The 15,021-nt window shown below is 42.0% G+C and overlaps 1 protein-coding gene across 20 annotated transcripts in view; it reads right to left on the bottom strand.

Annotated features, from left to right (window-relative positions):
* Positions 1 to 15,021, bottom strand: part of kn (EBF transcription factor knot) — a 30,359-nt gene that overhangs the window by 1,585 nt on the left and 13,753 nt on the right. For 2 of the 20 annotated variants that reach the window (XM_086837826.1, XM_086837827.1), the window contains exons 5-11: positions 13,576 to 13,644; positions 2,207 to 2,288; positions 2,017 to 2,134; positions 1,471 to 1,752; positions 1,249 to 1,393; positions 897 to 1,183; positions 175 to 595 (exon numbers count right to left, since the gene is read on the bottom strand). In XM_086837826.1, coding sequence (XP_086693952.1) covers positions 453 to 595; positions 897 to 1,183; positions 1,249 to 1,393; positions 1,471 to 1,752; positions 2,017 to 2,134; positions 2,207 to 2,288; positions 13,576 to 13,644 — 1,126 coding nt within the window. In that variant the 3' untranslated portion in view covers positions 175 to 452. Of the gene's footprint in view, positions 1 to 174; positions 596 to 896; positions 1,187 to 1,248; positions 1,397 to 1,470; positions 1,753 to 1,953; positions 2,135 to 2,206; positions 2,289 to 13,575; positions 13,645 to 15,021 lie in introns of all 20 variants that reach the window. The other 18 variants (XM_086837824.1, XM_086837819.1, XM_020945630.2 and 15 more) reach the window with 14 other exon arrangements.

Raw genomic sequence — 15,021 nt, 5'->3', positions numbered from 1 at the left:
GAGATTTTTTTGTTAAATAATAAACAGGATAGTCTTATAGGTAAAGGGAATTTACAGGGAGAGTTTCCAACTCAAATCTACACAAATAAAACTCTTCTCGGGAGGAATAACTAAAGGGACTAAAGGGATCTTTCTTACTTAGACATTCGTAAGGATAATGGAAATTATAAATACCGTTAATCGTGTGTTGTCTGTGGTGTCTGTTGAAGGTGGATATGTGTTTTAGAGTGCTCAGATTTGTTATTTGCCACCCCTTTTTGGCCATGTCCTTGCCGATTGATAGATTGTCTCTGTCTGGCTATCTCCCTGTGTGGGTGGCTGGCGTGTCGATTTTTCTTTCTTTTTTTTTGTTTTTATTTTGGGGGGGTTGGGCGGGTACAGCATTTAATTTCCTCGCAGGTCCTGGCTCTGCTCTCCTTCCGTTGAACTCTCCGGGTGTATATGTATATGGCTTAAACGGCCGCCGCCGTGGCTGCTGACACGGCCGGATTGTGCCAGGGCTGGTGGGGATGCGGGTAGTGGTGGTGCGGATGGGCAGCCGCCGCATGATGGTGCTGCACAAATGCCTGATGCCACGTCGACGACACGGCGGACACTGTTGAAATTAATGGCGAAAATGCACTTGCTGAGCATACTTTGTTCACTTTGTTTCGGATAAGGACTGGGGATGGGGTTAATGGAGGCGACTAGAGAGTTATGTGGGGGCGGTATTCATGTGAGAGTTATACAGAACAGAAAGTAAAATCAACTAAAGATAAATCGGATAAGTAGGGGAAATGAATCCTTCTTAATTGAGAGATGATGGAACTGTGATGGAATCACATCCAAAACAATGGGTCAATGGGTTCCCTTCACCTTTAGAGTGAGCTTATGCCCCGAGGAGCTGTACAACTTACTTGACGTGGAGTTGAAAACGCTGCCGGGCGAGGAGGACAAGGTGCCCATGTTGGGTGCAGGTGCATAACCATTGGCAGTGGCCGCCACCGCTGCACTTGCCGTGGCTCCATAGGATCCTCCCGAACTATGCGGCGTGGAGGCACTGCTACAGTATCCACCACGCGGACTCACGCTGCTCGACTGGGCTCGCTGGTAGTCGTCCTCAGTCCACTGGCCAGTGCCATCTTGGACACTGACCGCCAGCTGGCCGGCATAGGAGTTGAAGCCTGTAGAGCCGCCCGGGGATCTGCTGCAACACGGGTTGTGTATTAGCTTTCGATGAAATATATACTATATAAGAGATGCGCTTACCTGGGCATGGAGTACAGAGCCTCGACCAGATCAGCTGCTCTCTTGAGGATTATCTCCTTCTGCAGCTTCTCGGGATCACCAGGATGCCGGGGTATAAGCTTCTGCAGGCGCTGGAAACCATAGTCGATTGTGGGTTCGTTGAGAGCTGCTTGGAACGCAAAATAAAAACAGGTTAGACTTGATGTAAAGGACTGGCAGGTATTCCAAGCTGTGACCACTTACAGACATAGACGAAGCGACCGGGCGATCCCTTGCAGAACTGCTTGCTCTTGTAGGATAGCGTCACTTCAACCACGCCGGGAATGTGCCGCGGCGGGGTCTGCACCCGGATCGCATGCGAGGTGATCAGCTCGCTCCACACCAGCATGGTGCCAAAGACCACTTGGAGGCCATCGAAGAAGTTATCGCCCACAATGATAACCGTGGCGCCGCCAGTTGTCCAGCCCTCGCTGGGTGAGATCGCCTTTATGCAGGGCGTTGCCACGGGCAGCGGGGGATAGAGACCTGGAAACGATAGATCCCAGAGATGGCTTTGGTTAGTTGAGTTTAAGTATGTCGCAGTTGATTGTCTTTTCGGATCTGCCAATTGCTACGTAAAGTAAATAATAAGTTGGGATATTTCTTGGGGGATAGCTGGGGGTATCTCTGGAGCTACGTAAAACGAATAAAATGTGTGGTCGGAATAATTGGAATTTTGCTACGGACCATCGTAGGTACTGTCGGGCGCTAGGGGGTGACCGGAAATGGACAGGGATGTGTTGCCTGTACCTTCCGTGGTGTCCAGTCGCTTGGCCCTCCGTCCGTGCTTCGAATTGTTGTGCACGAACATGTTGTCGGAGATGGCCAGCAGTGGTCCATCAACGGCCACCTGTGTGGAGATCACCACCTGAGATTAGAGGGTACACAAATTATATATTAATGGGTATACTAAAGCCCAGGATGGGCTGGTTTTACTCACCTGAAATCTGCGCATATCCCGCGGGTTGCCGGCATTCTTTAAACAGTTTTGATTGCACTTCAAAAAGAATTTGAGGAAGAAGCTGGAAATAATATAAATAGCTTGGGTTAAGCGATGGGTTATAAAATGTAACTATACAGCTTACAAAACATTGATCAAAATGGGGTTTCCAGTTGGAAAATATTATTTATGTAAGCCCTCGGGATTCTCTCTTCTATTCTCCTCAACTTTATTGAGTGTTTCGGTCATTTCTGACACTTCTCCAACCAAAAATATATATAAAATGCAGGCAGTTATCCATAAGTTGGGCATAAAATCAAGGCATAAAGGCTTCAATTAAGACTCTTTATTATATCTGCAAAACCTCCAACGATATCCAATGACGACTTTACGAGTAGGTAATGACGGGTTTCCGCCGCCTTTTAGCTGCCCAGGCTCTCTTTTCATTCGCTTTTTCCCAGTTTTCTGGGCAGATGTTTGGCCCCGGGGCCACTGGCGATAAGTGGGGTGACAGACGGCGAATGTCCTGCGGCCAGGATGCTAGAGTGCCAGGGCGAGTGGAAATTGACACCCATGTGCGTTGCATTTAAATGCTGAAAATACTTTTATGCATCCGCCGGCGACATGATACGGCCCCCTTTTTTTATATATGCACAAATAATATTTTCCCTTCCAAACAGCGGGAGGCATATATATATTTTTGTTGTTTTTCTCACTCGACAAATTGGACAAATTAGCAGGAAGCCGATAGGCGGGGAGTTGGAGGGTTGATCTCTCGCCAAACAGCGGGTGTCCTCCGCATATGTCCTTGTGCAAATTGGTTTATATTCTTATATATTCCGGAAACTTTTAGGCTGTTTCTTTTAAGTTTCTGTTATGAAATGAAACATACAGATATCGCCAGACATAAAGCAATAAATCAAAACATAGCGGCGATAAGGAACGGACAGGCTGAGATATGCTCCAAAAAAGCGAACAAATTTCAATTAGAACTGATATGCAAAGGCGTCTCCATTAAGCTCAGAGAAACATATACAAAAAATTACCGAAAAAATATACATATGTATGCATGATTTTATTTATATTTCGCGCGAGGCGCTTATCGGGAACTATGGCTGGACCTGGCTATGGAACCAGATGTGCGTCCATTACAGCAACGGCATCATCATCATCGTCATCATTAACGCAACTCATCCCAAGAGAGCCGTGAGCCAAGCCGTGTATCTGTCAGATACTGTATCGAATTACACAGGCAGCTCACAGATGCAACTGCAGCTCTGAAATTTGAATACGTATCGAGTGGATATTGAGAGGATCATTCCACTTGCTCGGGCGATGACTTCATCCCCGGGAAACACGAGGATAGACGAGGGATGTCATCACTTTGGGTTGTCTTATGGGTTCGATTTTTATGGGCAGCTAATTGACTTCTCGGAAGCAGACTGCCTTCGTCCTCGCCCTCGCGCTCGCTATGCTTGAATTACAATGTTTTCAAAATATCCTGACACAGGACACATAAATTCCCAGGCTCTCCCCATCTGAAGATCTACATTTGCATATGTCTAAGTCGAAGTCTTCCTTTCGGTCTTCGTCTTCTGCATCTTAATCTTTTTCCTGTTGTATGTCAACTTAAATAGACTCAAAAGTCTCTCTGGGATCGAGTTTTGCTCGGTGAAATCCTGACCAATTCAATTTCTTCAGCCGCCACAAGGATTTTTCCGCTGCTTTTTCGTCCTGCCTTCCATCTTATTTTTTAGGCAATTAAAAATTCCAGTCGCGTCCTGCCAATAAATCAAAGTGTCTTCCATGTTAAACGCCCTTTCTCCTGCAATTCTCAAATTCCCATTCTCTGGCAACAAAGTTTACTCTGTGTTGGCCTCCTCTTTTGTCCTTTGTTTGTGCCAGCAACGCGAAAATTTTCATTTAATGAAAAGCTACGCATCATCAAATGCGCTAGCACATGACATCGAAGCCACCACCTTGACGGGAAGACTTTTCCCGAGAATTTCCCCGAAGGCGCACAGATTCACGCCCAGAATTCATTGGCAGGACAGGCACGTAGCGTCAACGAAGTGCATAATTGGTCATTCATATTTGGTAGCAGGAGTTGGTCGAGGGACTCCACTTTTGAGTGTCCTTCGATTGGAAGGAGATTCGATTTAAGACAGAAACTTGATTGGTGGTCAAATTCAAGTGGAAAGCCTAGAAAAAGCTAACTCACATCTTTACAAATATTCCAAATGTTCTATTCAAATTTATTTTAAACCTTAAGAAACTCCATAGAGTATCTCAAAAACTTCTTATCTTGAAATGTCCTCACCTAGCCATAACTTCTAAATCTAAACCTTAACCCCTGACCAGAGCCTTATCCCGCACTCATCGCAGTCACAGAAAATTGAAATAAATTCCCAGAATATCTTTATCTTTAAAAGCGTCAAAAACTTTCCCTGGTTTATGGTTTTCCGAGGAGGCAAGCGATTAACTGTGAATTTGCCAAGGAGCAGCAGCATCGCGCGAACAACAAATTGTGGCATTATCTTTGCATCGCAAAACAACGCACAAATTTAATGATGAATTTGGCGAGGACATAAATCGTTTTGCCCAGGCTCAGTTCGGCTCCTTCGCCATCTCCAGCTTTTCCATTTTCCGCTGATTTTATCTGGAGATGGCGTGAACAGGACGCCGCCGTGAGGAGCCGTGAGCGTTTTTGGCGCACGCCAGCCGCAGGACTCAGGACACACAGGAGGAGCTCAGATGAGCGGAATGAGAGGTGTGCACAGCCTCCCCCACCCAACTTGTCTCTAATTTTTCACTAACGATAATATTCAAAATTTTTAACTTTATTGTCGCATAAACCCAATGACTATGGGGCAATGACAACGAATGTTAGAAGAGGTCCGGAGAAGAGGCCCAAAATAATGCGAAAACTTACTTTCGCGCCATTTCTATGCCTTTCGGCATTTTCTCCACCAAAAAGGACACAAGTAGAAAACTGGGAGACGGAGGAAGGGAGACAGGGAGACGGAAAGACAGAGAGACAGAGAGAGCGTCACAAAAACATGGCCGTCGACAAGGATGAAGTCACCATTTTGCTGGCTTCTATTGTTGCTGCTTGGGCTTTATTTATTTATGCTCCTTCTCGGCTTAACGCTCCACGCTTGGCAGCCCAAGGATTCCATGGATTCCGACTGCGATTCCCACTTATCCACCCTGCCATATCTGAAGTTCATAGCTTTCTTTTTTTTTTTTTGGGTTCCTTTGTATTATAATAGACTTTCGCAGGGGGTGAAGTTTCAGGACATGTCTTCAGCCGGGTGCACTGTGGGAATTACGTGTACTTCTGGAGAGTTTATTTAGTTTATATTTAAGTTTAGGTACATTCTTCTTCCTTTCATAGGGATTAATGGTTAAAGGCTCCCTCAAAGAGAATATATTTTTTGTAAGAAAGTATTTTTCACACTTGAAATTTTATAAAAATCTATCCGCTTTTTTATCCTTCTAAATATAATTTTATAGACTTTAATTTGGCATTTTTTCAAGTGCATTTCGCAGCTTGTTTGGCGTGCTGCTGTCTGCAGATACGTTTATCCTTTTGGCCGGAAGAGAACTTGTTGAAAACACTTTCGCTTCGCAAGGCTTTCTCTCACAGAGAGAGAGAGAGAGATGAAAGTGAGTGAAGACACTTTGAGTGTATCTTTGGGATACGAGTGAGCTTTTTACGGTTTCTCGAGTTCATTTTTGGGTGAATGAATCTCTTTGGCTTTCTGTTCTGTTTTTGTGTATATTTTTTTTGGGGTTGCTTTGGGACCGAAAGTCATGCCGCTGGGACCGGGGAAATACCTTCCGAATGTTGTCGTTTTTTTTTCTTTGTCCAAGGAGGGGGAAGCAGCTTGTTGTTCTTGGGATTTCTTCATCTCTAAACTGATTATTTTCATACACACACAGAGAGACACACACTCTGCGTATCGAGGTTAGATATCAGACGACGATAAAAGTAGCTAGAAGATACAAATGTATCTGAAGGCCTTTCGGGGGAGTGTGACGACGGCGACCTCCACTGAACCATCAAATTATCGACCTCATTGAAATGCCCCGGAATTATGCCAACTATTTTGGCATGTGTGTGCGGTGTGTGTGCATGAGTGTGTTGAATGTCAGTTAACGCTTTTAATACCATTAATTATGCAACAGAGGTAAATGGCCGAGGAAATGGCTAACACACACCAACTAATAGATGAGTTCCTCCCAAGATGATGAGACGAGACAACGACAATGTGGCTTGATGGCTCAGATCTGTGAATTTTTAATCCTGTGTGTATATATCTCTCAATTATGCACATTAGATGGGGTCTTCTCAGGATAATTCATTCCGGTTAACCTCAGGGAATGGCTTTAGCTATTTAAGGGTAAGGAATTTTTAATGGGGCAGATAGTTTTTAGTGGGAATTCGGGTAAGATAAGGGTACTGAGATAATGTGAAGCTAAGTATAGTTTATCGATATCTAAAAACAATCGCATTTAATCGCTTTGCCATATTTCAATGCTGAATTTCAGTTGGCACTTGAAAATATGTACCTACGTTTATGATTTAATAAACTGCATTTCCCAAGAGCAATGCTAAATTCAAAATGCCAAAAGATATGGAGAGAGAGTACCAATTTAAAGTGGGGAAAAGTGCGAAGCGAAGCGCTGGAAAATTTGCATTAATAATTCAATTTCAATAGACACTGTGTCTACTACAAATATGCAAATGTACCCATCTCTCGCTCCAGAGTTCTTTTGAAATGCAAAAATTCAATTCGTTTGATTTACGAGGTGCAAATATCTAAATGCAGTTCGAACTGAGGCTCAAACTCAATTGTTTCCACATCAAAGATAATCGGAAGGAAGTCTCTATAAAAATTATATATATCTCGTTCCATCCTGGGTTTCATATATCTCTCACTTTTCCGGGGGAGAAACTGCTCGTTGCTGCGATAAAAACCCCGAAATATGCGCTGCTCCTCATATCTTTATCGATAATTAACTGTTATGGTCGCCACCCACTCTCTAGATGTCTACCATGGATGTCTATCCAATATTTCATGGCAGGACTACTGTCGATTCCTGCTGACCGCAAATGCCATCGAAATTCTCTTCGCCGTCTTTTTTTTTTGTTGTTGAACATTTTGCCTTTGCGTCGCTTTGAATATTTGAGCAGGACACTGGCGGAGGAGCAAGGACTTGGGCAATAACCACCTCCTCGATCCGCAGGACACGACATCCCAACCAGGTGGCCGGGAATGCATTTAGAAAATTAAAAACTGTGGCAAACGGCAGCAACTAGCAGCAGCAGCAGCAGCAGCAGCAGTTTTGTCATCATTTTTAGCACGAGTGCGATTATCAAGGCAGGCGGCATGCAATGAATGGCCCAAAACATTTCCTCACCACTCACGCAGCACACTCGGGGTCAGGATAATAGGGAAAATAATCCTTGTATGATTTTCTAATATTTTACTAATATAGTTCAGTTGCTTGCTTAATTTTATAAATTAAGAAATTGTCCTGAAAGTTAATTCGAGACTTTAAAAATGTGTTTTAGAACATTTTTAAATATAAGCAAAAACTGCAGATTAATTTAAAAAAATGTTTAATTCATATATACCTTCCAATTAATTTATTTAAAGACTCCTACCAATCTCAGCTCAATTGTTAAACTCTTTGGCTCTATGTTTTTGCATATTGGACACCACAAAATGTCAATTCTATTTGACCAAAAGGGGCTGACTGTGGGTGGAAGGAGCACATTGAGTGAAGTTGGGGGTTTCCGGGAGTTGGCACTTAGTTTATTTGGCTTTGCTGCGGTGGACAAAAACGCTGGCAAATATAGAAAATTGAAATAAAGCGAAGAAAACGCCAATGACGTGGATAAATGCCAGAGTGGCAAATTTTCGATTGTTCGCCTGAGAGCTTTTCCCCCACTTTCCACAATCTATTATTTTTTCTTTTTGAGTTTTTGCTATGCTGCAGATGGGTGTTTTTTGTGGTGAGGTGGTAGATACTTTTTGTTTCGGTTGCCCAACAATTTAGCCAAATTAAAAAGTCGATTCCGCGGCGCTTGTCACGCGATAACGATTTTAATGACCACCGCGGCGATAACGATGCCAATTGCATGCCTGTCAATATAATTCACGTCATTACGCATACGCACCAGATGTGGAGTCAAAAATTGATATCCAACAAATGGATCATACAGCAAAAAGCCCAGAAACAACCACCAAAAAAATACTATATGTTATATATATATATATGTTTTTGTATGAGAAGCACTCAAGATCTGTTGGAGATGTGTGACAAAAACGTGGAACATGTCGCTGAACCAGCAACACGAATACCTTCACAAGAGTGCCAACAAATACAAGGACTTGGAACAATAAAAACAACCATATCGACCACCGCCGAAGTGAGCTTTAAATTCACTTAATTATGGAACACACACGAAGTGCATGCCAACAAACTGGGCTAAAAGGAAAAAGGCCAGGCACAAAATGCGATTCATTTCGTTTCGTTTTTCGATTCCGGAGACAATGCGAATGTCCTCGCAAATCATAAATAAAAAAAAGAGGCCTGTACAGAAAGAGAGGGCATCACTGCAACCGAGACGACTGCGACTAAGCCCTCATCTCATCACCTGCCCCAGGTAATTGCAAATCCCAGCGATCTAGGCCACAGTGGTGTGTCCCTACAAAGAATAAATGCTGTGTAAATTAGTATATTTAGGATTCCAAAAATATGAATGTAGTATAATGATAAACATTTTACATAATAGATTTCAAACTGAAATATTAAGTGCACTTCCTTGTGTCTTTTGATAAGAATATGTTGCCTAAAATTTTAAATATTTATTATTATTTCAATCCCTCTTAACCCACTGTGGCCCCCCGTTCATTGTGTGCACAATTTCGGCATCTCCAAAGCCTCCTCTGTGGCAAACCGACTCGACCAACTGCAGATCGGTTGCATGAATAACAGAAATTCATCAATAAAACATGTGCAGATCGGCGGCGAATGTGGCCAAGTTGCTACTGGCTACTGGCTACCACGATTGTTGTTATTTTGTTGCTGCTGCAACTCTCACGGCACACGTTCGAACGTCAGTCGGGCCAAAAGAGAGAAATCTGGTAGTTGCTTACACAGGGAGAAAAAGGAGCTAACAAAATTAAATTCCAATGAGCTCAATAATAAAAATAATAAAAATAAATAAGTTTTATCATCATAGCTAAGCCAAAAATACACTAAATTAAATTCGGAAAGCAGTCCTATGTTAGTTTTTCTCAGATTAATAAATCTGCATACTCGGTTTAAAAAGTAAAAATTTTAAAAATTTTTCCCTTTTTTTTTGACAATTTTAACGATATACAGAAAATAAAAATTTTGAAAAAAATAAATTTTTGTCGGACATAGCTAGATCGATTCCCCTGTCGATGCTGATCAAGAATATATGTATATGGTTTATAGGGTTGGAAATGACTTCTTCACTGCGTTAAAAGCTTCTGAATAAATTATAATACCATTTTTTGATCCGTTATTTATTTATATATTTATATGACAAATTTTACAACAATTCAATATTTAAAAAACTCATAAATAAGTCAAAAATACTTTAATTTCAATTCGGAAAGCAGTCCTATGTTAGTTTTTCTCAGATTAATAAATCTGCATACTCAGTTTAAAAAGTAAAAATTTAAAAATTTTTGTCAATTTTTTGTTTACCATTTAACGATATAAAAAATTGGAAAAAAATGAAAAAGAATAAATTGGTGTCGGACATGGCTAGATCGATTCCCCTGTCGATGCTGATCAAGAATATATATGATTTATAGGGTCGAAAATGGTTCCTTCACTTAGTTTTAAGTTTCTGATTAAAATTATAATACCATTCTTTAAGCCGTTATTTATTTATATTTTTATATGACAAATTTTACAACAAATTAATGTTTAAAAAACTCATAACTAAGCCAAAAATACATTAATTTCAATTCGTAAAGCAGTCCTATGTTAGTTTTTCTCAGATTAATAAATCTGCGTACTCGGTTTAAAAAGTAAAAATTTTAAAAATTTTTGTCCATTTTTTGTTTACCATTTAACGATATAAAAAAATGGAAAAAATTGAAAAAGAATAAATTGTTTTCGGACATGGCTAGATCGATTCCCCTGTCAATTCTGATCAATAATATATATGATTTATAGGGTCGGAAATGGTTTCTTCACTGCGTTTCAAGCTAAAGACTACATTTTTTGAGCCGTTATTTATGTATATATTTATATGACAAATTTTACAACAAATTAATGTTTAAAAAACGCATAACTAAGCCAAAAATACATTAAATTCAATTCGGAAAAGAGTCCAATGTTAGTTTTTATCCGATTAATAAATCTGCATATTCAGTTAAAAAAGTAAAAATTTAAAAAATTTTGTCTTTTTTTTTGTCAGTTTAACGATATAAAAAAAATAAAAATTTTTGAAAAAATAAATTGTTGTCGGACATAGCTAGATCGATTTCTCTGTCGATGCTGATCAAGAATATATATGGTTTATAGGGTCGGAAACGTTTCCCTTCTGCGTTTTAAGCTTCTGACTGAAATTTGAATTCCCTTCAAGGATATAGTATGTAGATTATTCAAAGTATATATGAAATACTCTATTCTTTCTCCCAGTGCATTTGCCCCTGTTGTGGTGTTGTTGTGCTGTTGCTGTTGTCATATCGAATCAGTTTTTGGCTTTCGTCAAACCACTTGGAAATGCAAGCCCCTTTGGATCCGTGGATCCCCGATTCGGAATTTTCAATCAGTTCCAATTGTTGCGCGCCGCTGACAAAGCTTAACCAGAGAGCAGAGCCAGAGGGGGATTCAGGTGGAGGCTAACCAGAGGTGATGCCGAAGAGATCTGGAGGAGATCCAGAGGAGAGAATGGTGGAACAGTGAGTGGCGAAATGCGTTGGACCCCCGGGCAAGTTAGCGCTTTAGCTTGATTTCCCCCTCTCCCGCTACCGATGTATGGCAAAATTTAGTTGCGAACAGATAGATTATCCCGGGGTCTTTGTCTCCCCGACGGCGGCATGATCTACTGGCATATCAATGAGCGGGCGGCGGCGGAGTAGTAGTCCTGGCTGGATGCCACTCCGATCGACTGATCCATGCCGCCTTTTAAGCTGATTGGAGATGGTAGCTGGTAGTAGCTGCTAGCTGGGAGTGTTTTTAGTCGGTGATTGATATGCGCCCGCCGGAGGAAGCTCCCCTCCTGCTCCTCCTCCTCGAGGAATGCGACAATGCCGACAAAAGTTACAGCCCGACTGACAAATGCGACATTGTGGAGGGGATCACAGGTGTGAGCGTGTCACGATAGCTTAATAGGAATACCTTGAGATGGGACACTACCAATATTCCTTAATCCAATTGAGGTTTAAAGGTTATTTTTAATAATGAAATCGTTAAAAACCTCTAGATTAATCATGGGAAATTCATAAAGTGTACTATGAGATATATATTCTAAGCCTTAATGCTCTTCTATATCTTCTATATAACGCACGCTGTCATCTCTAAATGGGACTAACTTAAGCTCCTGAGCTGAAGAGTTACCCAACCGGCTAACAAGGCAAATAAATAGAGGAGAAATGAATTAATAATCGTAAATATCAAGCGCAAAGTGTCGCGCCCGGGCACGTGGAGCAGAAGAAGAGAGATAGCCAAAGGGGAAATGGTCAGGAGAAGATCGCCTAGGAGAAGATTCTTCACGATCTAAGATCTTCTCCCGATTGTAACTGTTGTTCCAACGGATGACAGTGGCATTTGGGGCCATTCTGGAGCAACAGCAACACGCAGAGCAATTTTAACAAGATCATAAATGTGCAACGCATGGAGCTTCTGATCTTGCCGAGATCGTGTTTTTTAGTGGAACACCAATCTCCCAATCTGTGTGGCAAGAACCACTTGGTTTTTTCAATTCCTAATTTGCAAGCTGGGGGCATACAATGGAGCAGAAGGTGGACAGTGGCAGGGGCAGCCACCATCGGAGGCAATCAATTAAATTTAATTATGACACCAATTATGGGCTGATTGTCGTCAGGTAGCTGGTAACAACAACCGGTTGCAGACACACTTTTGCTGGCCACTTTAATAATAGAATCATTACGCAGACTCTCCGATCTTGGAGTTTCGAGGAACGCCTTTGTGGGCAGTCCTGGAAATGGCAGTCCCTGGCATGGAGATACATAGGCAAATACTCGGGGACACCCTTCGCCGGAGGTCCGAGATGTGCACGCTTTTACGGGGAATCACACAGAGCGATGATTATCATCTGCATAAGGTGTGCCTCAATTTAATGGGGCCTGGGGACTGGTGGAAAATTGTTTAACAACTCAATGAGTTTGGCGGCAATGACCAAGAAAGGTTTGCACACTAAATGCTCAAATAGAAATCAATGGGGATTGTTTTGCTTTTGTCTCGTTGAAGAAGCTAAACAAGTTGATGCTTGTGGTTGAGTAATTATACCAGACTTGGTCATCTTCATAGGGGTGAAAGGAAATAATTAAGGGATAGTAATGGAAGGTAATTAAGTTGCATTTCATATAAGAAGGTTGCAGGTTGCTTAAAATATGAATTTAACAAGTGTAGATGATGCCTTTACTCTTCCTTAAAGTTATAGCCTCCTTGAGCTATGCTTTCAAATTTCCTCTCAAAGGATTTCCCAGACTCATAACAATTTGTTTTGCGTTTTTGTTTTCTGTCTAATTTCCTTCACTCAAAATAATATTTCCGAAGCCAATTAGAGAGGACACACGCCGGGCCATGAAGGAGGCGGAGGCGGAGGCGGTGAGGCAGCCGCAAGGATGTGCATACAATTAACATAATTCGCCTGACACGCGACAGTCCTTGGGGTTGCTCACTCCTAGAGAGAGTCCTGCCTGGGGGAGTGTCGGACTGCCGCGAACTCGTCTCAATTTACAATTTATGAAAATAGAATTTGCCGCTGCCATTTTGATGAATTTTTGTGTTGACTCTCCCAGCTGCAACAGCTTCCGTTTCAGTTTCAGATCCTGAAAGGACTGCCCTTCCCCCCTTCCGGTTCCTTCGTTCCCTCGTTCGAGGTGCTCTTTGCATGTCTGCCGCATCGTGTTTTATATTGCAGTTGATAATAATGCCAATAAATCAACGATACGCATACACAAGCCGCAGAGCAGAGACTGGCAAAAATAAAAAGCCAGCGACGATGATGAAAAGCAGCTTAAAATGTCATCTTTTGTGTGTGCGTCCTGGCCAGAAGGATATGGGTTCTGGGGTCCTGGACATGGCTATGGTGATGGTGGAGAGTATGAACTATGACTACTTACCGATCAATAATGACGGGGTCCGATGGCGTCTCGTTGCGGTTACCACAGCTCTTCTTATCACAGCAGCGGCTGAAAAATAGTAAAAAGAAGTGGTTAACTTGAGTAAACTTTATATTAAAGTTGGATTTTAATTAGTATATTCACTATATAGGAAGTTATATATAAATAGGAATGGGTTTACTTGGTATTTAATAGCTTGATGGGGACAACAGTGCGTATACTTAATATTCTGGGGAGGAAACTTGTTTATTAACTGAAGCTTAATTTTGTATCATTTTTTATTGGATCAGACTTAAATTAATATTATGTATTTATATCTGAATAGTCTCTTTATCTTTAGGTAATGAATCTATCTGTCTTTAAGTAACTGTCTGGCTTTAAAGTGTTAACTTTTAAACTCTGTCTAGGCCTTGAATTTAAACATTTTTATAGACTCTTCAAAAAGTATGTTAGAAGTGCTTTTTTTTGGGGTCAGACATTTGTCATTGCTTTGCCGCCGACATAGCCGCACTTATCCTTTATCTGCATCTATATATATTCGTGCAACATACAAACATAACATATATCTATATCGAGTTCAATGGCTGCGTAATTCCACGACTGCACAGCCCCGGGGCTGACTCTAAAAAAAAGAAAGTAAATAAATACAGGAGAGCGGGGCGGGGGGGGAGAGGCTGGGTGGCTGAGGGTCATCCTGGGGGTGGTATTTTTGGCTTGGACCCGGCTTTCGGCCGTATAACATAAACATGGATGACTGAAATGGGCGCAAAGCCAAAGCCAAAGCGATAAAGAAGACGCCACCCTGCTAGCTCTCTCTCTCTCTCGCTCTCTCGCAAGGACTCGAGTCCTTCCAGGGGGAGGCTGCCACCCCCGCTTGGGTATACGCGTGTGCGTTGTCCCCTTGTTTTTGATAATGCTACGCAAACATAAAAACTGGGTGCCAATCCGAAATAATAAAAGATGGCCGGCCAGCAGCAACAAAAACAAGAGCAGGTCCTTGAAAGGGGGGTGAAAAAGGGGGTTTGGCGCCGGCAAAAGCTGTGTAATTTTTTCGTTGTTGTTTGTGCTTTCTCGTGGCTGCTGCTGCTGTTTTTTTGTGCCGTTTTTATTTTCTACGCAACCTTCAACTGTCAGAAAGCTGCTAGAAGGGTGAACAGTCGAGGCAGCCCAAGTGTCCTGCGGGGGTGTCCTGCGGGGGAGGCTGGCAGTCAACCATTTATACGTTTCAGCTCGCGTGCGTTTGAGCGTGAAAATAAAACGAACGACACTCTCTGGCAAAAGCCGGACGGAGCTTAAAAATCAACAAAATTAAAGCGCAAAGAAAACCCAGGGAAAATCACGGAAAAACGGCCCCAGACAAAAAAAAACAAAGCAAAGCAAATGAGAACTCAGGTCTCTATAATTTGAGTGGCTATGAAACGGAATAGAGCTGGGGGGAAAAAAACC

Source organism: Drosophila serrata, unplaced genomic scaffold, assembly GCF_035046125.1.
Source record: "Drosophila serrata isolate PLE 108 unplaced genomic scaffold, ASM3504612v1 contig_334, whole genome shotgun sequence".
NCBI lineage: Eukaryota > Metazoa > Arthropoda > Insecta > Diptera > Drosophilidae > Drosophila > Drosophila serrata.
This window is presented reverse-complemented; position numbering and strand designations above follow the sequence as displayed.